Below are 26,823 nucleotides of genomic sequence, written 5' to 3'. Positions count from 1 at the left end.
TCAGAGATGCCAATGTGCAGATGCAACATCAAGCCACAGCTTCGGGAAGTATCCTAAACTTCAGCCCTTCCTGTCTGGTATTATTGATATTGTCTCACAAGCCATTACTTCTAATGTGTTCTTCATCTCAGAAACTCTTTCTTTGCCTTTTCCTCATTAAGTACTGTCCCGACCATTAAGATGTGTTGACACCTCACATTTTGAGAGGATTTGATTTGCTTTGGAAAACAAACGTCATCAGTTTGACAGAGTTTGGCAATGCCTCATTAAACATCTCGCAAAGTGAAATCGCAAAAGACAATCAACAATCTCCACCTTTGTAACACTTCACAGTTTAATGTAAAAGCGAAAGGTTTGGAGTGAGTGAACATGTACGTGGAATTTGGGTGTGTTAGGAAGATTATCTAGTCTCCTTGCTGCCTGCCACCATTTTTTCCAATTGATTCATTGTCATCTCTTTTGCTCCACAAATTATTTTAGACAAAAAGCAGCATCACTATTCTGCTGCATCATAAACCACATTGTCCAAAATTATCATAGAGTTGAATCAGCACCTCTAAAGATGGATCTGCTTAGTAAAATACATAAGATACATTCAGAAGCAAATACAGTTTATTTTAAATATATGTATTATGTATTTGAATGTCATGTTACTTCAAATTTGTTGTTTCGAGCAATGAACTTGCTCCAGTGAATATTCCTAAATCTGTCTGTCTGCATGTGTTTGTTATTACCTGACAGGTCGTTGGGGGTGTGGTAGTAGGGTCTGTAGTCTTGGATTAGTGGGGGGACAGGAGGGATGTAGCTGGTGTCCATCGCTGGCATGCTGGGGGTACGGCTCACAGGAGAGGCCTGGTGGTGCAGGTTCAACACTCTGAGGGCAGATACAGAGGAGCAGTTTTAGAGATAAAAATGTAAAGAGGCCACTTCATTAATAATAAGGGTTTTATTTCATGTCAAATTTATCGGGTAAGTCACAGGACGTACTGTGTCCTCTGCTAAGCTCGAAACACAAACCTCTGAACATTAACAGTCAGGACTCATTAAAGTCAAATGTAGCAGCAGCAGTTTCTACACAGATGCACGTAGTGAATTTTAATTTGACCAAAAATACAGCTGTTGAAGTTTCCAGGAGCCTGGCATCAAATAAGGAATGTTCCTCTCAAAGTTTGAGAGGTGAGAGGTTTGTCAAGCATTTAATTCTATTTTTACAGTTTAATTACAACTAGGTATACATTAATCTTCTGCTTATGATGAAAATGAACAGATTTAGTGTTGTTATTTTGGAAAGTCACCCACTTTGAGATCTATCTATCAATTTATAACTTTCAAAAAGGAGTTACGACACAAACGTTTCTCACTCAGCACTCTTGGTTGTCTGCTGTGAGTGTGGAATGGTAAAAGATACTTGTGTGTTCAAGTGCGAAACTCATGAATCATTTAACATCCAGATACATAACTACCCATGTGAGCAGCTAAAATGAGCCTCATTTCCACATTTAATGCAACCCAAACTGAGTGTGGAGGTGAAATCACAGTCTCGGGTAATGTGTCTGACCCTTTGTTGATGATGGGCGGCGAGGTCGGGGACATAGATGGACATGCCCTTTTGGCTGGAGGAGGCAGCGGTGCCGGCGGCGGAGGCGGGGAATCCTGCCCCTCGTCCTCTGAGGAGCTGTCCAGTGTCAAGTCGATCACCTCTACTTTCTTGCTGTTGCTGCCGTCACTGCCGCCGTGGCCGGATGACGAGGAGCTCCGCTGATCTGAGCCTGCAGATGTTCGACAGGAACCTTGAGAGAAGCAGTGACAGACCAGTTTGCATTTGCACGAACGCGTGTGAGAAAACATCAAAAAGCAAACGCTGCTGAGTAGTGTGAGCATTCTCACATGCACATCTCCCCTGCTCTCATGTGAGATACAGTATGTTTATGTTACTATGGAGACAGGCAGTTTACTCAGAGGCATTAGGATTGATGTTTCACCAAATTAAAACTGACAATGCATAAGCAAAGAAGGGGATGTAAATGCACTTTCCCTCTCTTGATACCAAGTCTCTGTAATCCTAATTTAATCCCTTCCAGCCTCTTCGCACTGCCTATATGTAAAAGCACCCTTTCTGTTTCTTAACCGCACAGTGTCCCATTCACCCCTGATGTCCTGTCTCACCATCCAGCCCGTTGTTATAAGAGGCAGAGGACACCTCCTGCACTTCCTTCTTAGACCTCATGGGGGCCCAGCTGCCATCCTCCTTAAACTGGATCTCATCACAGTCCATGCAGCTATTGAGGATCTCCACGAAAAGCCTGAAAACAAACACACACATCATACACAAACCCATCCAAAACACACACACACACACACACACACACACACACACACACACACAAATGAGTATTCCTTAAACAAAGGCTGAGTGATGTTGAACTCTGAAAGACATGAAACCCACTCTATACAGGGTAATATCAACACTGTGCTGTAATGGTGTATGAAGAAAACACTTATATTCTCGCCATCTGCAGGCTTTAATGTGTCTGAGTGAGTGATGCAAGTCTTTGAAACATACTGAAAACACCCTGGAAGAGTGGTCTGAAAAGTTTTTACTGACATTTTTGATCATTTTATATTAGTGACCCAAAGTTTCCGTTTCCTTCTAAAGGTTATACATGTTGAGATTTAGTTGTGTCAGTGGTTCTGTAAAGCTCTAGATTTACAGAACAGTTACATTACAGTTACAGACAGGTGCAGTCATTTCCTTTCAAACCACAGAATATGAACTCTGTGTGATTATTTTCATTGGTGGGACAGACAGGTGTCAGTTTAGATCAGGGAGTATAACAGCAAATCATAAATCAAGGTCCACTTAATGTACTGAGACTGCACAGAAGAAAGCTCAAAAGATAGAATTGAAAGCTCAGGCAAAAAGCTAGACAGAAGACCCTGAGCTGGAATTTGTTTCGTAAAACTCCTTTTTCCGAGTTCAGGAATGAACATATAAGGCTAACTGCTAATTTCTCTGATTTTTTAATCCTTGATTTCTCAATCAGTTTAAAGGAATAGTTCAACATTTTGGGAAACAAGCTAATTTGTGTTCTTTATCAGTCTTAAATGAGAAGATTGAAATCTTCGCCTAGCATAAAGACAGGAAGTGGAGGGAAACAGCCAGCCTGTGCAAAGGTAACGAAACCACCTAACAGCACCTCTAAAACTCTCATTTGTTTACTTCGTACAAAAACCTAAATGTAAAAATGACACATTATGGTTTTATAGAGGGTTATACAGGTTTATTATCTGCTGGACTTTTCGTCTGAACTGTCGTCACTGTGACTCTCAGTAAGAAAATGAAAAAGCATATTATCCAAAATGTCAAACTACTCCTTTAAAGATTTTTTATTGATTGTCCCTCCTTTGACGCTCTGACTGCTCAACCACGTTTAGGTTAAATTTACTGCTGTTTTTTCACCATTATTTGCTCTATTAACAGGTCAAACAGGTTGCCTGTAGGTGAGGGCCCGGTGACTTACCCGTCGATGATGAGGTGTTCATAGGGGGCCTTCTTGTCGCAGACAGGACACACCCAGGTGGGCTTCTTCTCGTTCATCTGGATGTAGAGTGTGGCGTCAAAGCACTGCAGGTGGGAGCATGTCAGTGCCCGGCATGGGATCATCAGCCGCATCTTCCCCAGCTGCACAGTGTGCACAGACAAGTAGTCAGGGCATGAAGATGAGACACACAGCAGGGATGGAGAGTATGCAGCATGCATTAGTGGCATAAACATGCCAAACCCACATGGAAAAATATATGATAGGGGTTGTGAAGACAATTTGACAGGAGGATCATGCATTCAACCAGGAGCACGAAGACATGTTGAGTCGCAAACAAAGACAAGGAAAAAAGAAAAGAATGGACAGACATGTTTGGGCATGACCGAATCTCTAAACAGCGCCTAAGATTCATGAAGAGCAGGGAGCATGTTTACCGGGCAGAGCAGCGACACTCGAAGGCTGGTTGTAGCTATTTCACTGTCTGGGTCTGCTGTTAGCTTCTCTTTGACTGCAGGACAGAGGCAGAAGACAGACGTCTTACAAACGTGCTCAGTCTCTCATTTTAGACATCAACTCCTTTACTACTTGCTTCAAACCAATGTCAAGAAACGGAGCTCCTTGTGCTGTGTGGGGCTGACTGAATCCCCTCTGCACCTGAGTCTTCTGAGATCACTTCCCACACAGTATAAAATATATATAGACAGATATATAAAATGTCATTCATATTACAGTACTTCATTATTGGAAGTGGGAAACAATTTGGCCATCTGGCTGGGTGAAGAGCTTATCAAGACAGACTTAAGTAAGGCTCCCTAGAGTTTCATACATTGAAAGTATTACTGATTTCTACCCAAGATAAAAACTTATGGTGCTCAAATAGACATGAATTTAGAGGCATTCAATATATAACTAATGCAAAAGTAGAGTGCATCTATAATAAAAGTTTGACAGTCCTTACTGAGTGCCCTGGAGTGGTCTGGGTTTCTGATGCCTTTTGCCCGTAGTCTCTGTAACAACACTGTGGACGACTGCTGCTTCACCAAGTATACTGCCATGGAGTAACTCTGTGGACACACAGCAATTCATACAATAATTTAATAATGTGCAAAGAGACAATTTAAATCCCACATAGAGACATTCTTACTCGCCATGGTCTGAGTTCTGGGCCAGTTGCAGAGACTGTCCTTGACAAGTGTTACTCAAGGTAATTTCACCAGAGTCTCAATCCTCCTTTGAGCCCTGAGACAAATGGATGTTCAGCCAGCATGTACTCCAGCTGTGAGATGATTCCTTTACTGCCCTCTACTGCCTGTCAGCAGATGGTGGGTCAAGCTCCACCAACCTCAACAGAAGTCAGCATATGAGAGAAAAGACTAGTTTTAGCCATCATTTATTTATTTATTTAAAGCAAAATGTTTAATCAAAAGCTGATTTCATCAATAGGTGCACTCTCAGCCTTCACTCACCCTGCATCTTGACCACACAAGGTCATAGGGGCAGGTTTTCTGTGAAATTGTGGTTTTATGCTTCCTTCTCATGTGTAAGAGTTTTGGCTGTAAGAACTGAACACAGCGGTGGCCAGAAATTCCACTTCCTAGGTGTCCAACTGCTTCCCACACACAGGCATGTGTCGCACACATAAGTATTTAATCACACAAGAACTGTAGGCAGTCAGTGCTTTAAGTCGACTGTGCATCCATTCTGAGAGACTGTTTCTGTTCTGTCACACGTTTGGAGAACATTATTTATTTTATTTATTTTGTGTGTCTGTCGTCCATGTGAACACAATGACTCGAGAAGAAGGTGAAGATTCTTCATGCACAGATGCTAATCAATCAGATCTGAACCTGTTGCATAAATTGGGATTTTCATGAACTTAACAACTTCCATGAGTTCATTTTAAAATTACACACACATCATACAAAGACAAGAACTGTACGTGCAGACAGAAATGTGCAGCTTGATTAATTGATATACTTGATATACTTGTGTAATTAGTATTAAAATTAGTGTAATTTAATTTGATTGGATTGTATAAGATTAAAAAATATAAAATGTAAAAAATATGTGCAACTGATGTCACTACACTGATGAAAGTAGACAAATGGCGTATTTTGTCTTATTGACCATCAGGAAAACCAAAAAACAAAAGTAACAATTTAAAAAGCATTAAAACTAGTGTCATTTATTTAGAAGTTGCAAGATTCTTTGTTCCTTACCCTCCCGATCTCAGCGGTCCATGACACCACAATGGTATTGGGGACAGTAGTGGACAATCTGACCAGTGACGTAATGTTGATGGGTCGGCTGGGCCGCTTGGGCTCTACACCGTTTTTGGTTGGAGGAAGATAACCCTGAATAACAGAAATTAATATTGGAAGCATTCAAATCCTCATCAAGGTTTAAAGCTTTCACACGCAGCGTCACAAAAAAGACGGCATGTTTTGTTGGCTGATTATGTGGTTAATTCATCGCTCCTCACCGGCAGGTTACATGGCTTCCCGTTGACTTTCACACACAGATTGGGTGGGAAATGGTCTTCCTGAGGACAGCTCGTCTCTGACAGGCAAAACCGTAACTGAACTTGAACTGAGAAGTCACATTTGGTCCCCGAGATGTCCCTTTTGGTACAGACACAAGTTTGTTACAACTAACCTGCAGAAACCATGTTCATTCATGAATTATTTATAAGCCATTGATAGAGGGGCCTTACATTGAGCTGCTGATCTGCTGGACTTGCTGTGGTGTTAATGCAAAGGCAAAACACGTCTCTTGAAACCGCTGGCTGTTGTCTGAAGCTGCAGAGAGAGCGACAGAGAAGAGAGGAAGAGAGGAAGAGAGAGAGAGAGAGAGAGAGAGAGAGAGAGAGAGAAAGAGAGAGAGAGAGAGAGAGAGAGAGAGAGAGGGGGGAAGGAGATGCATTTTAATAACTGGGAAAATTACATGTAAAAACAAGAAGGCATGATGCTCATCTTTCCACATTTCACATTACAAGTTTGGTTCAACAGTGGCAAATGTTGACCAGTTATAAAAAGAGTGACCTGCACTCATTGAAATCAGGAAGCCCAGACCTCTGCAAATAAGAGCAAAGATTATGATATACAGTAAACCACTGTTTCAATGCACCAATGCACAGACTGAGGTGGTGTGTGCACAGCAGTGTATGAGTGAGTGGCTCTCACACCTTGTGTGCATAAGATTTTCAAAGCTACAGAACACCTGGACGTCAAAACCACATGACCCCACAGAGAGGTGAAGATGAAGAAGAAAATGTGTGTGTGTGTGTGTGTGTGTGTGTGTGTGTGTGTGTGTGTGCTCTATTTATAGGCCAACCCACAGGTGCTGGAAATAACTGGTGCTACTAACGCAGCCTAAAATTAAAGAGACAGCAGGTTTGCAAAGGCAAGGAATGTTTGTGTGCATATGTTAGCAAGAGGTTAGCATAAACCAAGAAGCTTTAAGGGTTTAGATCTGACTGTTTTTTTATTTGTACTTAAAGGAATACTTCAACATTTTGGGAAATATTGTTATCCACTGAAAAGATCCAGACCACTCTCATGTCCGTGCGTTCAGTATGACGCTCGAGGTGGGAGGCGATTACCTTAGTTTAGCATAGCATAAAGATCTGTGTTAGAAGACGATGTTCTGTTGTGTAAGTAAGTCTAATGAAAACAAAGTTAAAGAGTGTAATAATCTTTCATTTAATAGTGTTTTAAAATAAAAGGAAAAAAAAAATCTACATTCAAGAGTAAAAGTCAGTGTAGTGCTACAGAAAAAAACAAAGCATGTCGACTGCTTCATCTGTGAAGGACAAAAGGACGGGGGCAAAGCAGTTTAACATACAATGCACAAATTTACAATGCACAAACATACTTGCCCATACTACACTCATTCATACCACATCATTTTATTGTCCAACTTGCAACTAATTATAGACTTAGTTTTCAGGAACAATGTATATGACAAACAAACAGTTCAATAAAACAGTGTTTTTCATTCTGACTCTGAGAAGCAGGAGAGATGACCAACGTCCTTCTCTGCAGGAAACGGTTTTGTTTCTAAGGTGAAACCAGCTAAAATCTTCTCCACTGAGCAAAAGCTTTTAGCCTTCACCACAAGAGTGGCTCTTACACTGGCGAATAAGCATTACAGACTATAACCGCTGTTAAAACAATGTAGTATTTTACAGCCTTTGTCATATTGGTGTGTCTGAGTAGAAATCTTTTGGCCTGAAGGCTGAAGGCTGTGGAAATGAGTGGGGAAGATGAGTGGAAGAATTACCTGTCAGGAATTGTGATTGTTGCTGTCAGTGAGCTGCAGCTGTGCATGCATGATCGTGCAGATAAATAAACACACACACACACACACACACACACAGCTGGATCCAGTACATAGAGGTAATTTCTTCCCATATAGGGTGTTGAGGGGGAAGAATTCTACAGTTCTGTGGATGATTATTGGACCAATCATTTTCCTCCTCTCATCAGCCTTTCAAACAGCCATTAATTTCCCCGTAACGACCCATCTCACCACCCACATGGTATATAATTTGTATGGCATGTGTTTATGGCATGTTTCTGTCCCTGCATCTTTTGAGTGGCAGCGTGTGTACTGCAGAACAAAATCATGAGCATTGAGTGTGCTTTCGCACAACAGTCTTCCTCCTCTCCGGGCGCATGGGCTATAAATAGAAAGTGCTCTATCTCTCTCTCACTCTGTCCTTGCTTGCTCTCTCTCTCTCTATAACTGTCCTTGCTTGCTCTCTCTCTCTCTCTCTCTGTGGCAGTGAATTTGTAACTGGTGTTACAATGTGTGTGGTTAGGCGAGATATGAGAGGGGCTGAAACAAGCTTTGATTGATGTCTTCCTCTCTCTCTCTCTTACACACTCACAGAAACACATGCACGCACATACACGCTCACCCTAACTTACTTTGACCTTAATGCACATGGAAACTCCCATTTCTTTAACTAAATAAAGAAAATTAACTCTAGTGATTTAAGAGACTCATTGTGATACTCGATATGAGACCATTTCCTCAGCAGATGTCTAGAGTATCAAAAACTGTCACGTGCTGAAACCTGGAGTCAAATTCTCAGATTCATACCCATTTCTACCAATTCATGGCCAGACAGGATTTGATCTAAATCATAATGTTGGAGAATTTATACAGTATTTTATTGAGGCAAAGTCCTTCTATAGCTAAGATAAACAGAATTTACATGAATAGTTACATTTGGGGTTTTTGTAATGAGATGAGGAGATCACTCTCATAATTTGTCAGTTCAATATGAAGCTACAGCCAGCAGATGGTTAGCATGAGGAGTGGAAACAGGGGGAGACAGCTAGCTTGGCTCTGTCCAAAGGTAACAAAGTCTTTGTGCCAGCTTTTCTAAAGCTCATTTATCAACATGTTAGATCTCATTTGTTTAATCCACACAAAAACCAAAGTGTAAAAAATGACAGGTAGTGATTTTACAGGAGGGACTATTTCTTGGGAAGTTGGTTGGTTCCTGCTTCATTGTATTTATGCTAAACAAAGCTAACTGGCTGCTGATTCCAGCGTCAGTAGAGCATTGTAGGGTATCCTTCTAGTGCTGAAACAGTACGAAGATAAAGACAGGCCTTCAATCCATGACATTAAGAAGCTGAAGATAGGAAGTAAAAAACTAGCGTTTTCAACAAACTCTCTGGAAGAAAATTGTTTGGGAGGGGAAACTCTGCCAAACTCTAATGGAGATTTAACACACAGACAGGTGACAAGGTAAAGGAAAGACCAGAAAAGTGTCTTAACAAAGTCTTAGGTCACCACGTGCTGCCAGAACAGCTTCAATGCATCTTGGCGTTGAAGTGCCCTATATCCTGTTTCTTCACTAATGTTTCAGGTTTTTCCTTTAATTTGTCATATATTAAAACTTCACTACGAGTGAGCGGGAGTTCAGGATTTAAGCTGGGGCTGCATTATGGGACCAAGGCTTTGTGAACTGTGTGCTGTGTGTTACTGGATGGATGCTGGTGTGATTGCTGGATACAGTGGCTGTGGAATCATTTTCGGAGGTGAAGGAATGACTGCGACAGCCCTCAGGTTTCGTGGAACGTGATATAGTAAATTAGTCAGCAAATATTGACAACATTATGGTGACTTTGGAGTTTTGCACTTATATATATGTACTCTGGCATAGGTGGAAATCCCAGGAGGGACAGGGGGGACATTTCCCCCTCCTTCCTGAGGGGTGTCCCCCTCAGTATATCATTGTAAACCTAACTATGTAAATTTAATTAATATAATACTATACTGAAAGCACTGTAAAATAAAATTGTTAAATAATTGTAAAATAATTTGTTTTTAAGTTTCTAATGATTTTGTCCCCCCTCTGCCTCACAGTGGTTTGGTCCACTGCCTGCTAATGATCCCACACACATTAGTGCATTACGAGAGCCCCGGGTTACATAAAAGGCAATGTGATGAAATCTTCAAAAGACAGGAATGAAGTGCTTATAGAACATAATGGTGTCATTAGGTGAAGGAGACAGAGAGAACAGAGCTGGGCACAGAGAGGCAGGAAGACCAGGGACAGACAGACAGTCTGGAGTCTCAGGTAAAGTTTGTTGATCTTTTGCTCATCAGTGTTGTGCAGGTTATAAGAGTTTCCACGATTTATATTTTGTGAAAGAACACAAGGGTTAAAATGGACCGCAACGGTCCAGGATGCCGTTCTGACATCTTTGATTAGTAAGTAAATAAATCTGAGGAGCAGACGCACACAGACACACAGGCAGGAGAGAAGCCCCTCCCAACTGATCATCACACATGGTGATGGTCCTTTTAACTTCAGTGTTGCAAAAGAGGCAACGTCCCACTGATCCATGAACACATAAAAAGCTCTACGTTATTAATTCATGAGGTTGTTATGAAGATCAGCTGTAGGTGTGATCCAGAAAAAGCAGAGGAGAAGAATTGCTTGATGACGGGTGCAGAGAGATGCAGTTCTGGTGTGAAAAGCCACACATCGCTCACTGATCGTGCTTACATTTTAAAAGTGCTGCACAAATCAAAAATCTTAATATTTTTGCTTTTTACTTAACTCATTATAAAGCATAAAGTTTATATCATAATATACAGAATAACTGCAATAAATGAAGTCTCTACTTGACTGAAAGAAGAGACAAAATTAACGACACTGTGACAAGGATTGTAATTACTGTTCTTAAGCACATTTCTGCCAATGCATGTAATCGTATTTCTGCTTAGTGGCGCTTATTAGAGAATGAACATTAATAAATCATCGGGACATTAATTTTGAGGCACAAGCCTAATTACAACAAAGAAATAAGAGCGTCTATCAGTACAAATCTCCAACTAAGCTTCATGGAGTACCAAGAGCTTGTTCTGACTAAACATCACAGCTGATGAGACCTTGCTGTCTGGTTTACAGGGCAGCCATCACGGGAGAGGAGGACAGCTGAGGTGATGTTTCACAAGGGTGTAAAATAGAGAAAAATGGAAAAAAAGTGCTTTCCAAGCTGTCTTGAAGAAAATGGGCTGGAAAATGAGGACACGCTTCTTTTCAGTTTTGATGGACTGTGTACTTGACTGTTAGAAATTCTGTTAAATGTGTGTTATCACCAACCTCAGAGTGCATAGTGAGAAGGAGCCATGGTGCAGTGACTGCATGGCATGAAAACCTACAGACTCTCTGTGCTTTGAGGGACATGGTTTGAGTGTTTGAGAGCCCTGCTGTACCGGCCGCTATGCTGCATGTATATTTTTTTATACTGTATTATAGACAGATGGTGGGAAGAGGAACAGATGGGCTGATTCCTCTTAAGGGCTGATGTTTACAGTGAAGAGGAAATAAACTAAGCAAAACCCAGAACATACAGCCATTTACCATTTTTTTAGGTAGCACGTATACAACTACACTGAGAGGTATTTCTGCTATTTTGTCCACCCCACTCTGAGAAAATAATCATCAGGTTAATCAATAACTAAAATAATGGCTAGCTGCAGCCCCTGTTAGTAGTGCTGTTGAATTGTATTTGGTTATACTGAGTAGTGTTGCTGATATTTATTTTATCCAAATTCATATAAATGAGTTGGGCAAAATAATAGAAACGCCCATCAGTGAAACAGGATCTAAGATGATGAAAGTTGAATAAACACCTTTCTAAAGATATTACGATAAAGCCTGAACATTACATCACTGACTAATGTGGGGTTTATTACAGGCCTGTTGTATTAGGCTGCATTAGCCTCAGTAACTTCTAAACTGGAAACTGAGTGTGAATTAGACAAAGACACCTTTAAACACAAAAACCACTATCACTTCAAACATTTTCGAGTTATACAACTTTGCCAATCTCCACACACTGTGGGGAAAAACTGTAATACTCATGTGATGAATGAAAGCAAGCACAGACTATTATCACTGGTCACAAAGGGAGGAAGGCGACAAAACGCTTGTCATCTTCTTTTTGATGTGTGACATACATTTTCTACACACACAGAAAAAACTAATCTGAGAGATGATACAAGTCTTTGCACCCTGCACATTCATGTTTGCACATTAACTAGATTTATGAGCCGGTTTGGTCACATCTGGTCTCAAGGCACTCGTTACATTACAGTAAGCTTTTTCAACATTTTCTCCTACAGCTACACTGAAACCCAGCTGCATTACAGTGCTTCACAGTGGAGATATGGGGCAAACTACCAAGAAGCTTGCTTCTCGCTATCAATTCCTGCTAGTATGGAAAGTATGAATAATCTTACTAAGCTGATTTTGACCTTTCAGAATATGAAAATCTAGAAAACCCTTGATTCTGGGCTGAGCTCTGGTTTGAAGAGAAGATGTGTGAGCTAAGCTACAGAGAATGTGCTCAGCTCTATAGCCTGTCTCCAGCACAACAAAGCCCAGCTGGAGTTTATTAACTTGTTAGTGGTGTTGCTACTTTTTCTCTGTTTGGTACACCGCAGACACACACACACACACACACACACACACACACACACACACACACACACACACAATGACAGCCACACATACATGCGCAACATTCACAGGCCGAACAAAGACAAAAATCCTTTCAGCGTCACTCAAATTCAAAAGTACAGAGCTGGAAGGATCCGTGACAAAAGGTCAGATCTGGATGTTACACCCACACTGACAACTGAAAACTTTCCAGAAGCGTTACTTCCTCTCCCCACAAACTGCAGCGATTACCCTTTATTATCTGCATAAGGGTGTTGTGCAGTTATATATTGTATATTATAGGCCTCATTAAGGCATTCCAATGTGCTTACGCGACTGCTAAGGCTGGCATCACGTTTTCTCGTTCTGGCAGCCGGCCCTGCTATCCCTGTCAATGTATATACTGCGGTAGCTATTTCAACATGTCTCTCGAGCTGCCTTCATGCTATGTACGCCACGCCTAAGTGAGTATATCATGAAACACGCGAAGAGCAACGCTGAATGTCTGACAACGGTGGAAAGAACAGTGTTGCTTCTGTCTGAGGTCGGCTAAAAGAGCAACAAATGTTGAGAGCTACACTCAGGATTTGGGTTTGTCTAATCAGGCAGCTGGTGGGGGATGATGATTATGATGATGATGATGATGATGATGCATCAACTCGGGCTTCGAAGAAAATAATGCTGGTTTAACAGGCTCTGAGAGATGGAAGCCATTTTGTGCAGCATGTTTACAGAGCAGCGCAGCCAGGGCTCCTTTGTTGATGTTCATTTGTTGTGAGAAGGCTGAGATGTTTACAGTGAGAAAAAAGATTTCGCTCGGGAGCACGCAGGGGTCAGAGTACGTGCTGGTAAATGTCAGGCTGTGTTCTGATGTTGAGTGATTGAGGTGCTTTCTGGGTTGCTGCACTGTAGATGTTTAGGAACATCACCGCCATAACCGGCTGTGTAGAGCTGATAATGTATGTGATATACTATCTTCACTGATTCACTGAGGACAAGGACAAAGCAAGATGTACAGAACAGCTGATTTACACTGATTAAGCGTCGTTGCTCAAGGACACTCGAGCAGGCTACTTAACTGCCATCGTGAGGACTTGAACCCAGAGCTTATAGATGACGTATTTGTCAGTGATTAGTCTGAGGTTTACTATTACTCTTAGCTGGGGGAGGGATGACAAGCTTGATTAGATATTTTTATTTAAGTTCACAGTAAAATCTCACCTATAGACTGGTTCATTAATTCAAGATTGATTGTACTTTATCTTACTTCCTGCAAATATTTCACAATAAAATCCTCGACGGGAAGTAAAGGACTTGCTGCTTCTGAACCACTAAAACACTGGCACCGACCAATCTGAAGCAGATCAGGAAACATATAATAAAGTATATTTAATTAGAAACAAAGACCTGACTCTTATGAAAACCTATATTTCAAATATAGACCTGAGTCTATTCACCTGTTTATTGAAAACATTAATATTCCCTAAAATACAATATATCAGACTATGTCAGGGACAGAGTGATTAAGTCCTGGAATTATTTCCATGATTTCCCCTGGTGTAGTCCACCAACATTTATCAAGATAAAGACAAGCACTAAAAAAAAAAAAAGAAACAGAAAAACCTAAGGTACATCAAGGCCACAGCCATGACGTAACACTTTATGGCACCACCCTCCACAGTTCACAGGCTTGATGAGTGCCACGCTGTACATGAAGATTGTTTGCGATGGAAAAATGGAAACGTTCCAAACTCTTTTTTTGTGAGATTCAACATATAGATTTGATATACAGTATACTGAAACTGTAGCGCGAGTGACAGGACGTTCAGGATTTAAGCTGGTGCTACGTGATGGGACCAGTGCTTTGTAAACTGTGTGCTGTGTGTTACTGGATGAATGTTGGTGTGACTGCTGGAACATACAGTGGTTGTGTAATCATTTTCTCTGACAGGCCTACAGGTTTTGTGGAATGCGGCATTGTAAATGAGTCTGCACATGGTGGTGATAAACATATGTAAGCAAGTGTGTGCGAGTTCAGAAACAACAACGATGTAAATTACATTTCCCATATTTCATATAAATGTATCTTTATATGAATCTAAACACAGAGCAGATCTGTCTCATACACTATGCACACCATTTATTGACAAAATACCTCAAAATATAAAACAGATGGCTACAAAAACAGAACAAATAATCTCTGTGGTAGTGCTTTAAATTATGTTACTGCGGGTTACATATGAAGATTATGAAGGGATGCTCCATGTAGTAAACTGAATATTTTTGGGTTGTAGACTATTAGGAAACATGTTTAATAATACTATTTGTATCCGTTATGAATAGTTAATAAGTCATTATGTTCAGTGTAACTACAGCAGCAGGCAGATGGCACCATCCTGACATGATTCATGTGCTGGCACCACAGTAAAGTGTGTACATTGCTGAAGATGAAGATATTTTTTAGTTTTCATTTTCTGGGCCTTTGAATACTGAGTGCAGATGTGACTGTGACCTACTGTCTAAATGAGCAGAAAAACATTCAACAATGAAACCCTGACATCTAGTTTTCTAAAAGATTCATTATATAAAAATGAAATCATCAAGTGACTCATCTTCCAAGGAAGCGATGTTCCAAGCCCTTAAACCAACATTTTTTTACCATATTATTTTCTTTCATTGTATGAATATCACAGCAATTTTCCAGTGTAACAAGCTATTATGCACAGAACGCTCATCAAACGCAAAATGGGCTTGCATCTTTTTCCAGAGATATGGTGATTAAATCATGTATAATGCATGTGCACCACAGTAATATCCAATAACGAGTGGAGAGGCATAGTTCTCTATGGAGGATGAATAATGATGGAGATGAGACTGGAGTTCAACCAGTGAGGTTGCTGTGGTAATAAAGGAGTAGCCAGACTGTTGACCACTTTATACCAGGAGGGCTAAACTGTGGCCCAACTATGCTTTATCCCACTGACTGATAAGACTCAGAAGACGGCATAAGGAGGGAGGGGAAGGGTGGGATAATGACAGGGATGGAGGGGGAGAGCGAGAGGAGAGGGGGGAGGGTTGTCGTGTGAGTGATAATAACTACATTTCCATGCACACAATGCACAATCAGGTTAAGGCAGGAAATCAAAGAACACATTTAAACGGAACATAATTCCTCATTCCTCATAACCACATTTCTTTCCAGCTCCTCTAACGCATAAATGAACCAAAGCTGTTATATTTTAAGTTCATTTGTGATACAATCAGCTGCAGGTTGAAGAGCTTTCAGCATTTGGACTGATGTCACAGTGACAGGACTGGGCCCGCAGTGACGGAGAACACAGTTTTCATCTTACTGTGCATCTAAAGCTTTCTCAAATCAGGCTACATTATACTACTTAAATTGTTCGTTTACAGTATACTTCCATATCACTTCCTGTATAGAGTTGGAAATTGCATATAAAACAAATCAAGTCCAATTTTTATACTTGAAAAGCCAAGAGAATTACAGACAAAACTACTACACGGCTCATTCAGGTATAGGCTCAAAAGTGTAGGGACTTGCTGAGTTTTAAAATAGTGAAGAGAAATGACTGACTGCCTGAAACAGATAGATAAGATAGATAAACCCCCTCATTGTCCCAGGGGAGATTTGTTTTCACAGAATGTGCACATCCCACACAGAAACATACAAATATCCACACGACATGGACACCCTGTCCCAACCATGTACGTTTATAGACATGCACGCACGCAAACAATTGCACACACACGCACACACAAATCTGGATCTGCACAGCAGTGTCAATGATGCAGTTTGTTTAGGGCTGCTATGGCAGAAGGGACAAAACTTCTGCCAAAACAAGCTCTTCTCCATTTTAAAGCCCTGTATCTGCGACCAGACGGCAGTAAAAAGCATCCAAAGCTTTTTGAATGAAAGCATCCAAAAGTTGTTTGAAATGGAGGAAAGCTAATGCGAGAGGAATATGCATGTTGAAGAAACAAGAGGTCAGAACTGTATAAAAATCTCTGTGTTTCAGTTTGAGAGATGAGTTTATAGAAGACTCGTACTGAGGGACTGAAATTGTGCAGAACTCATGGTGGAGGTGGCATACAATTTTATGTGATGCTACTTTTAGATGTCAGATAGGTTTTGTTTGTGCATTCTTTACACAGCTATTTCTGTCACTGGATGTGCACAAACAAGTGTGAACAAACTATGAAAGTTATGATTTTTTAGCTCCATATTTAAACAATTATTGCATCTTGCTGCTCTTTATAACAAGCGGCCTAAACCAACCCTTATCCGATGTTGTGCTGTATCTGCTGTCCTGTTTTGTTGGCAGTCATTTCCTATTTTTTATTTTTTTTGCTTTTGTTTGTGTAAACAAACAAAACAAAATTTGATTTTAAATTTCACATGGATCTGATTTTTTTTTTTACAAATAACCTCCAGTTCAGCTGTGGATGAAAACTTATCTATTCCAATTTTAGATGCAAGGACGCAACAAACAAGTGATAATCTTCCCTTTCACTGCACTGTCTGTCATGCATATATGCTCTTGTAAAACCCTTTTAGAATCCTGGTTAAGCACAGACATAGCCAGCAAATCAGCTTTCTACAGAAAAAAGAACAGCAAACCAAGAGAGTGGGGGAAGGGAGTCAGAAAAAAAATGAGAGTGAGGGAGAGAGAAACAGGAGGCGAGGCAACAGGAGAAGCAACAACAATGGAGAGGGAGAGAGAGAGAGAGAGGGAGAGAGAGAGAGAGCAACAATCAGAAGATCAGAGAGAAGTAAACAAGGAGAGAGGGGACAGAGTCTGTGAAAGAGTGGGGTAAGGGAGTGAGGAGACCACGGCTGCCTCAAAGCAACGGCAGAAATCTTCCAGTCTGCACACGAATGAAGAACCACAGTTAATCAAGTGGTTTCATTAGTGCCCTGCATTATTACTGGGATAAAGAGGGTCATCACCTCCAAGCTGCAGCTGAGTTTCACTTTTTGAAGCGAATTCAGTTTGGTCTAATGATGTGCACCATCCTCCTCTGGGTTTTAGCCCCTCTTACTCATCCTTTTACTCTCTCTGCTTCTCTGAGAACAATACGATCAACATGCATTATTTATTGGAAAGTACGTTTGTGTTTTGAAAGTGCTGTATGTGCAGACGTGTGTGTGTGTATCAGTTTGTGTGAGAATGGTGTGATTCAAATGAGGGGAATGTGTGTTCTGCGGGCACAGGTGTATGCCTGTGTGATTTCATCACTTTGCATGCAAATTTTAATCGACAATGGCAATGGAGACAGAGCGAGGACGGAAGACAAGACGGAGAGGGAGAGAGGAGCCAGAGGAGGAAGGGAAATGTGCAGGAAATGGATAGAGTGAGAAAGGGAGAGGGAAGAGGAGAAAGATGGTGTGATGACAGAGCTGCAGGCACTGTGTTTGTACATGCATCTGCAGGCAAATTAATCATGAGATGGTCTCTTACTCCATTAAAATGCTAATGTAGGAAAATCTAGACATTTCCATATATTTGCAATATATCCCAGAGCCCAAAGAGTGTTGTCATACTAAATGCAGGCTGGGTGGTGGATGCACAGTTAATATAATGACAAATCTGATCAAGATATAGCCAAGATTAAAAGTCTCTTAAGCAGTGATCAAAGGGCAGACTGCATACAAGACATATTTAAACACTGGGCCTTCTTGAAATTAGTCAAGAGAAGATACTGGATATTTGGATTATTAAGTCAGTTTCTTACAGATGGGAACTCACTGTTTTCAGCCCAAGTTGGAACAGTTTAAACTATCTTACATGAAAGATTTGTGTATTTTAATTCTTTCCTGCATTCTGCTCGCAGGTTTGAAGTGGGTGGGGAACAGATGGAAAGGGGTGATGTCACATACATCTGTAAAATAACCAGGATTTTGTAGTATTTCAATCAAACCCAAATGACTGATGGCAGGTTGTGTGTTTACGGAGCCACTGACAACGAAATCTGATCACCCACACAATCCTGATGATGAGGATTAGCAGAGTTTTGACTCATCAGGTCTTAATAAATATTACCGGGAAGGACGTTTTCTTTATTATTCTTTGATTGTTGCAGGCTTAATCATAATGATTTAGTGATATAGAGAAAATATATTTGAAACTGATTGATCTTAAACTAAGTTTTCCAGTTCTTTAAATTCTTCTTACAGTTGTTATCTGTCAGCATAATTAAGTTATTTATGTGAAATCAGTTTTTTTTTGTATGAGCCCAATTAAAAAGATATAACTTGAAATGTACGAAGATCTTAAGGATCTTCTCTGTTTCTGGATTCACTACAGCCATGTTTCACCAACATGGGAACAAAGCTCTGCCAGGAGGCAAATGTTTTCTCAGGTGTGCTGCAGAGGAGGCTCAACCACTGTGCTTGAGAGAAGTGTTACCTTCAAACATCATAAATGTCTGGCCTCTGATTGCTCACTTAATGTAGTATCCTAGGAGACACAAGCCTTTACAGATAAATAGTAGAATTACTGCCCCCCTGTTTCCAGGTTGCAGTTTATATCCATGTCTCATATAATCTATGTGATAGTTTGAGAGGTAATTTGTTATAATTAGTGTAGAAATTCTTGACGATGATGTGTTTTGTGAGGTCACAATGACCTTGACCTTTGACCACCAAATTCTAATCAGTTCACCCTTGAGTCCAATTGGACTTTCGTGCCAAATTTGAAGACATTTGTCCCAGGCGTGCCTGAGATATGAGTTCATGTGCCATACGGACATATGTACCTACAGACAGACTGAGAGACAACTGGAAAACATAAAGCCTCTGGCCACGGCTGTCGCCAGCGCGGAGGCATCATAACAATATGGTCAACATATGTTGTTGATGGCCTACGTGCAGTGATTCATTTATATTCAGTGGTTCCACGATGGATTTTGTTTCCATAGGCAGAAATATATACATACAATGAAAAATATAATGACAATTCTTCATATGGCAGCATTGCTCAACCCACCCAAAACAATTCAAGCATAGCAGTCCATATAGAGTTATAAATATAACATAAACATAATGAAAGCTTATCCAGTAACAAGGTCAAAACAAAACACTTTATGTACCATATTTCCTCAAATGGTGACTGGAGCCATTGTTTACCTCAAATACAGAAGGTAACAGGTCTTTATTTGAGGCAGGGTTATTACTGACAGGTCTTTATTTCCAATTCCCTGTTTGATATAAATAATTGTTCATATTTTGGTAAGAAGCCTTGTTTCAGTCCACTCCCATTTGCCCTGTAAAAGTTCCTGCATTTAGCTGTTAACACAAACAACACATCCTGTGGCCAGTTCAAATTAAAAGCCCTCTAGTGTTTCACTGGACAGAAACCTCTTCATTTCTTAACAGGACTTTTACTGTGAAACATTTGCAGGCAGACCATAATAACAGTCGGACAGAATTAGGGATCAAAGAAAAGTCGATCAGAATGACTGAATCAAATACTTCGGATGAGTTATCCACAACAACGAACTGTTTGCCTGCATTTGAGGGTCGCCCCCAGCTTTTGATTGACTCCAGGTTTTTCTTTGAGAAAACATAGTATAATGGTATAATCCAAGCTTGTGACTATCCTGCAGTCTTTCTGGATCATCAATGGAGATAAACACCTGAGCAAGAACCATCTCTTTGGTGAAGTCTTTGAAGTAGTACAGGGAATCTGAGAGGACAAATTCTCCAGCTTTTAGTTTTTTGGATGAATGATGGATAAGGCACCTGATTAATATTTTCACTAACGCCTCCTGGGAACCAACTGTGGCCCCTGCCGACTCTGAACTCTAGAGAGAAATGTGAAAATGATATTTCTGCATTAACTTCTCTGTGCCCTGTCAACGCATTAGCATGCAGCACAACACTAAGACTGGCAGGAAGCCTTTTTACATAACAGAGGAAACACAAATGTCAATGTTTTCCGTGACTGCTGCCATGATTAATATGGGAATAATGTACTGATATAAATATCCACAACCTTGCACATTATTTTTTTGGAATCTTCACATGTATTTATGGTTTGAGAAAATATAGAAAGGCAACATATGGAAAGAGAGAGAGAGGGAAGAGAGAGAGAGAGAATTGAATGGATGTTGCAGTTATGTGGCCAAAGCTGATACTTACATTTGCATTAAATTCAGCCAATCTTATCCAAATACTGAAGGTCCTGATTCAAAACTATACAGCTGATAAGCTTGAATTGATATGGTATGAATTAAAGTGTTGAAACTGATGTAACATGATCCATTAGAGAGAACATGTGTCACTCTGAAAAGCTCTACCATTCTGTCAAATACTGAAACCATGTTTGACTGAATTATTACTTATCAATGAATTAATGATTACTAACCAAGAGATTCTGGGTTTTATGTAATCTGACAGATAAAACATTCAGGGCTCAGACCTGTAATATTTTGGCCACTTAGGGGCAGCAGACACAAGTTGTGACCATTACGTTTACATTTTTATAACCTTTTAAGCTGATTTGGCAAACTTGTTAACAAACAGCGAGTTATTTATAAATCCAGCAGACTTAAGAGCTAGAAAATCAATCTGATGTTGCCTTTCTGGCCACCAAGTTAACTAAATCCAATATTCACTCTCTTTTAGTTTTGCTTTTGGTCTCCACAACACCTGAATGAAATATGTTCCCCTTTACCCTTTAGCCTTGTTCACCAGCTAGATGCAATTGTCTCTGACTTCTGTTTGGTGCTGATCAAGTAGTGTTCAACAGCTGTTGCACCTTTTTCCCTAAAATGCTGAAAATGGCACTATGAGAGTGAACCAAAAGAGTAAAGTTGTGGGCTGGACAGTTAAACTCCTGTCAGTAAGTTCATCACCAGCAGCGACCCTTTCTGATTTTATATCATCATTTGACACATTGCTGTTCGTACAATCTTGATTAAAGCTGCTTTAAATTTATTTTTTTTACTTGCGTGATGATGTACAGTGATTTAACATATCCATATATCGTCACTGCCCTTAAATCCAACATCACATCTCATACAAAAACCACACTCACATGTTTCCTCACCTAGACTGGTGGGCTTGATGAGCTCGTCCAGCATGTCATAGAAGGGGAGCCTCTGGAGCTTCACATCTGGATGGACCGGATGCAGCGTGGCTGAGGTGGGCAGGTGGTGCGTCAGCCCGGTCAGCTCATGCTTCCCAGGGCCGAGCAGTGAGAGGGGCAGTAAGGCAGCAGGCGATGGGGCTCCACCGTGACCGGCATGACCCTCATACGCCAGCTGTGTCAGACCGGCGGGCAGTGCGGCGCCCCCTCCTCCAACCACTCCGGCTGTGGCTGGGTGGTGCGGTCCAGGCAGGGCCAGCTCTGAGTGGGATACCATTTTGGCAGGAAAGCGTCGTCGGTAGAGCTCTTTGATCTTCATGTGCACGGCGGGGCTACAGCCGGCTTTCAGCAGATGCAGCGCCTTGGTCAGCAGCTCATGTTTGCGTCCGTGCTTGTTGCGCCCAGCGTAGCCCAGCAGCACCTGCAGCTCCGACACCCGCAGGCTCATCACCATTTGCTGTGACGGGAGAGGGGATGAGAAAGAGGATTAGAAATGAACTCTTGGGATGCAACGTCAATACCAGTTTTTCATGACCTGGGACCGGTAACAGGACCACAATGCCGATCAGTCTGTACCACTTTGAAAACATTGTTGAATTAAAACAGTTTTGACAAAACATATAGTGTTTAGAAAGACTGAAAACAAAGCTATTCTGAAAAAAAACTGAACAACAGGAAATTAAAAACTTCCTTGTGCGTAGAACAGTGGCCAAAGACATTGTAAATTATGTGCTCAACACAACACACTGGGAGAGCTGCAGATTTATGAGAGGCCAGAAACCATCGACTATTTTGCGTGAATGCAGTGGTACTCTTGGTTCGTATCAGGGGGAAACAGGGGGAAGTGAGTGAGGAAGACGATATGTGGCTGCTCTGCAAGTCCTCCTGCCACTGTTAACCTGACCAGGTATGAACACAAATGAATGGATGGATTGAAATTTATATTTGTATCAATATTCTGGATCTTTATTAGGCTTGATGCTGGTGTGTTGCCTCTAAACAAAGCCAAAGAGAGAGCTGAGTCTCTCTGTAAATTAAGATACCTTAGCTCAGCACAGCGTGCAGTTTGCCTCACAGATGTTAATACAAAACCACACACACACACACACACACACACACACACACACACACACACACACACACACACACACACACACACACACACACACACACACACACACACACAGTAGTTTTCCTCCAGGCTGAAAACCATTTCACTGCACTACAGTGCATATGATAAAAGACTCAGTACAAGAACAGCTTAATTTTCTAATCTGTCAGATGGATCAGCAGCTGTCCTAATACTACAGACACCACTGACACTGGGAAGCAGTACACTCCATGCAATAAGATTTCATCAGTGTTGGAATGAGAAAAAAAACTTTAACCAACAAAGGATTTTCCCTGGCTCAACACAAGGCTCAACATGAGGCCGAGGCGGTACCTCCAAGGAGGCAGTGGGATGGAGTAGCTGCAGCAAAAGCATGGGAAAAAACACTGACTTCAGGTTCAGCTTGAGGTTGGCCAAAACTACAGCAAGCGCTAGCAGCTCTTCATCTAACCAGACCAATTGCCCACATGTATATGGAAAATGTAACAAAAATAAAAAGGAAGTTATACCCTCGGCGACTGTAACTTGGGAACAAAGAAAAGAAAACAGAAACAATTTTAGATTTAGACAGAAAAACAAACTGCACTCACAGTTTACTGTTTTTGATTACTAAAAGTAATAAAACTAAACTTGTTAATTAATGCAAAGAGTGCCAATGAACAAGGCCTTTCATTGTTTGCTCCAGATGACTGTGAATTTAAGCGCTTGAAGTTTTAAATAGAATCAAAACCTCAAAAACCACTGATTTAAAAACCCAAGATGGTCTGAAAAGGAACAACCTGAGATCAGGAAAAAAGTGCTTTCAGACATTATTTTTTTCTCAGATTTCACCACAATTTATTCATCATTCATGGTGAAGCCAAAGAAAGCACAACTTCTTGAATTAAAACAGGTGACAATGTAATTCCTTAGATTCAAATCAGAAGCATTTTTATTACTAACAATCAGATATCTACAGTCGTTTGTCTTTGTGTGTCCAAGGCTTCATAGCAACGAAAACATAAAGTACTGTTAGTTTAATTCATTATTTGTGACTCACTCACACACACGCACACACACACACACACACACCTCAAGGTTGAGGTTGGTAAAAGAAAACAGAGTTCAAATGAAACCTCAGCTTGTTAACTAGCATCCATCACTAGTATGTATTAACCATGTGGACAGTATGTGGGAAATCGTAGCTATGAGACAGGCCTTACACACAGACGGTCTTAACTGCATTACACAAGCCATAGACATGGACACATACTGTATATGCACGTTCGAACCAGCTTTGTCTTTCTTGTACAAACCCCCTGCCTTCATCTCCTCTAATGACAGAGCAGGGATTTAAAAAATAAAATAAAATCAAAGCTGTACACAAACACATGCCCCTTAAATGACAAAGCACACAGGACTGTTAGTTATAGCTAATCAATTGTATACACATGATAGTTATTACTGCCATGTCCAGAATATGTCAGGTGCAGTGTCCATTCAAAGGATCAAACCTTTAAGCCTTGATTTTGTTTCCTGTAATGAGGCACATTCTTCTTGGGTTACTCAAGAGTTGAACCATCTGAAGTCATCCAAACCATTTCATGGTGAAATGCTGGGCAAAACAAACCATGGTTTTGTTCTGTAATATGTTGCAAAATCATTAAACAATAAAGGAGAGGTATGTATTCATTCTTTCACATAAATCAAATAGTGAAATGACAGGAGAAACAGACATGATCAGATGAAAACAAAAATATCTTAAAACTAAATTATTTTCAGAGGTGATTAGTCCTCAGATACCTTCTTAATTAATCTATTAACTGTTTTGTCAATAAAATATCAACAAAAAAAAGAAGCCAAAAATATATTAGAATATTGCAGACATCAAGGTGACATCTTCAAATGTCTTATTCTGTCCAACACCAAAGACGTTCAGTTTACTGACGTGTTTGACGAGGAAAAGGCATGAAACCCTCCCGGGTCTGAGGCTGGACCTGCGTAACAATTGACACAGCGATTATTCCATTATCAAAATAGTTCGATCCATCAGTCGATTAAACATCTAATTGCTGCAGCTGTACACACAAGCGTATGTGACGGCCCAGTTTATGAGCTTCTTCAGTTCCTGCTCCTGCATGGAAGGGACTATTTTAGACAATCTGGGCCCCAACCAAGCTTCACGCTGCCCAGTGTGACAGAGCAGAGGCTGCTGTTTACAGACCAAACACTGCAACTTGTGTACAGCTGCCACATGCGCATAGCCATGCAGACACACACACAGAGTTGTGTTTCATCACTTCAGGGGACATTACATTGGCTTACATTTTCTGGAGACTTACACTATACTCACACAGATATTTTCCCTGTGTTAAAACAATGCACGTGGCTGTGGTTGGCGGGGATGTTTGTTCATTCACCTACCAAGGGGGTGAGACAATGAAATATGATCCTGTGGAACAGATTTATGTGTTTAAAATCTTGTTAGACGCCAAAACACAGCACAGTGGTTTGTAATGCACACAGACAGGATTTCACAACTCTGGAAAAACAACTGTTGTGACAATCTTGAGGTGAGAAGTAGAAATACAGCGTTCACGAGTGACGTACACTTGCATGTATCTGACTGGCCAACGCAGCGCCTTGTGGGATGATGTTATGTTGCAATGAAGAAAAAGCTGAACCAGATTCAGCTTTTTTTGCTCCACAATGCTACGTCATTTCAGATGACCCCACTGTGATATCCCCCCAGCGGCATCAGCACACCTCCCCTAATCCAATGAATAAGAGGGGCTGCATGCTTTCATATGCACTGATTGAGCTTGGACTTCCCCAAACCTTAACTTACCCTAACCTTAAACCTCCTTGTGCCCAGGGGGAAGTCGAGTCCCCACAATGTGACTGTGTAAACACATTAGCAACACAAGTACACATAGGTATTAAGAAGTGTGTAAAATCCAGACGATATTGTCTGCCCTTGTCCTCTGTCACTGCAGACATATGATAAAGGGAGATTCAGGAAGAAGGTGGACACCCATATGTGAATGTCATTCTGATGCCTTCAGTCTGAACTACAATGCAGTTATAAAAACACATCAGTCAAACACAGACGGCTCCTACAGCAGGACAATCAAGCTCAATCACGCAGCGCGCAGGCAGCAGCTGTGTGTCTATGGATTTTTTTTAACAGTAAGAGATGGTTTTTTTAACGGAATAATAATTTAGAAAATTCAATATTTTTCTATTTAGTATCCCTAGACTTGGACAGCACACAGTAACACACACACACACACACACACACAGAGTGTAGTGTATTGGTGTCGCCTGCTGGCGACATAAATGACCAGTTCCATGAAATATGCATGTAGAAGGAAAGAGGGGGGGTGTGAAAAACTGATGACACCGGCTGCCCACCATCTCTCTCACACACTCACTCACTCACACACACACACACACACACACACGCGCGCATACACCTTAACACAAACACACAAGCCAAGCCCCCCACCTACTCTCTCTGCAGAGCAAACACTCACAAAAGAGAGACAAATGCACACAAGCACAAACACTGGCTTGCATAAACCTGACACACACAAAAAAGCACGCACACACACACACTCCTCCACCATACTGCGGATGTGCAACATTCCTCTGGCTTCACAAAAAAAAAAAAAAAGAGGGAAAACAAATAGAAGAGAGAAAACAGTGGAGCGGGTGGTGTTGGAGGAGAGACAGATGAAGCTCACTGCTCTCACCATCTCCTCTGTCCTCCATCAGTCAGTCAGTCTCCTCACCGCCCATACACCTCCATCTTCCTGGTCAACAATCACTGAATGAATTAGTGTTCCCAGCTTTGTTTACAGAGTGATTTATTTGACGCAACTTCACCCTAAAATTTACTGACTGCCACCAGATTTACTGCTCCAGTTCAAGGAGGGCGCCGTCCTTCGAACACAGAGAGCGCGAAACCTGTTGGAGGCTCCTGCAGTGGAAGACGACAAACAAGTCAAAGACTGATGGGAGAAAAACAACTATTTGTTTGCTCGCTTCAGTGAACCGTATGACACCCAACAAATGAAAAAAGTCAAACTCAGCTTAATTTCTCACCTC

The 26,823-nt window shown here is 41.0% G+C and overlaps 1 protein-coding gene across 2 annotated transcripts in view; it reads right to left on the bottom strand.

Moving 5' to 3' along the window:
• LOC139627925 (E3 SUMO-protein ligase PIAS1-like) overlaps nucleotides 1–26,823 on the bottom strand; it is a 54,562-nt gene that overhangs the window by 7,324 nt on the left and 20,415 nt on the right. The window contains exons 2-11 of one of the 2 annotated variants that reach the window (XM_071489125.1): nucleotides 21,585–22,080; nucleotides 6,256–6,340; nucleotides 6,025–6,163; nucleotides 5,762–5,896; nucleotides 4,501–4,606; nucleotides 3,977–4,050; nucleotides 3,522–3,682; nucleotides 2,167–2,303; nucleotides 1,559–1,790; nucleotides 735–874 (exon numbers count right to left, since the gene is read on the bottom strand). In XM_071489125.1, the coding sequence (XP_071345226.1) occupies nucleotides 735–874; nucleotides 1,559–1,790; nucleotides 2,167–2,303; nucleotides 3,522–3,682; nucleotides 3,977–4,050; nucleotides 4,501–4,606; nucleotides 5,762–5,896; nucleotides 6,025–6,163; nucleotides 6,256–6,340; nucleotides 21,585–22,080 (1,705 nt within the window). The remainder of the gene's footprint in view (nucleotides 1–734; nucleotides 875–1,558; nucleotides 1,791–2,166; nucleotides 2,304–3,521; nucleotides 3,683–3,976; nucleotides 4,051–4,500; nucleotides 4,607–5,761; nucleotides 5,897–6,024; nucleotides 6,164–6,255; nucleotides 6,341–21,584; nucleotides 22,081–26,823) is intronic. The other variant, XM_071489126.1, reaches the window with a different exon arrangement.

This window comes from Trachinotus anak, unplaced genomic scaffold (assembly GCF_046630095.1).
Source record: "Trachinotus anak isolate AG129_WGS33_773 ecotype Australia unplaced genomic scaffold, CSIRO_AGI_Tana_v1 ptg000011l, whole genome shotgun sequence".
In the NCBI taxonomy this organism is placed as follows: domain Eukaryota; kingdom Metazoa; phylum Chordata; class Actinopteri; order Carangiformes; family Carangidae; genus Trachinotus; species Trachinotus anak.
Note: the sequence above shows the minus strand (reverse complement) of the source record. Positions and strands in the feature narration are given on the sequence as shown.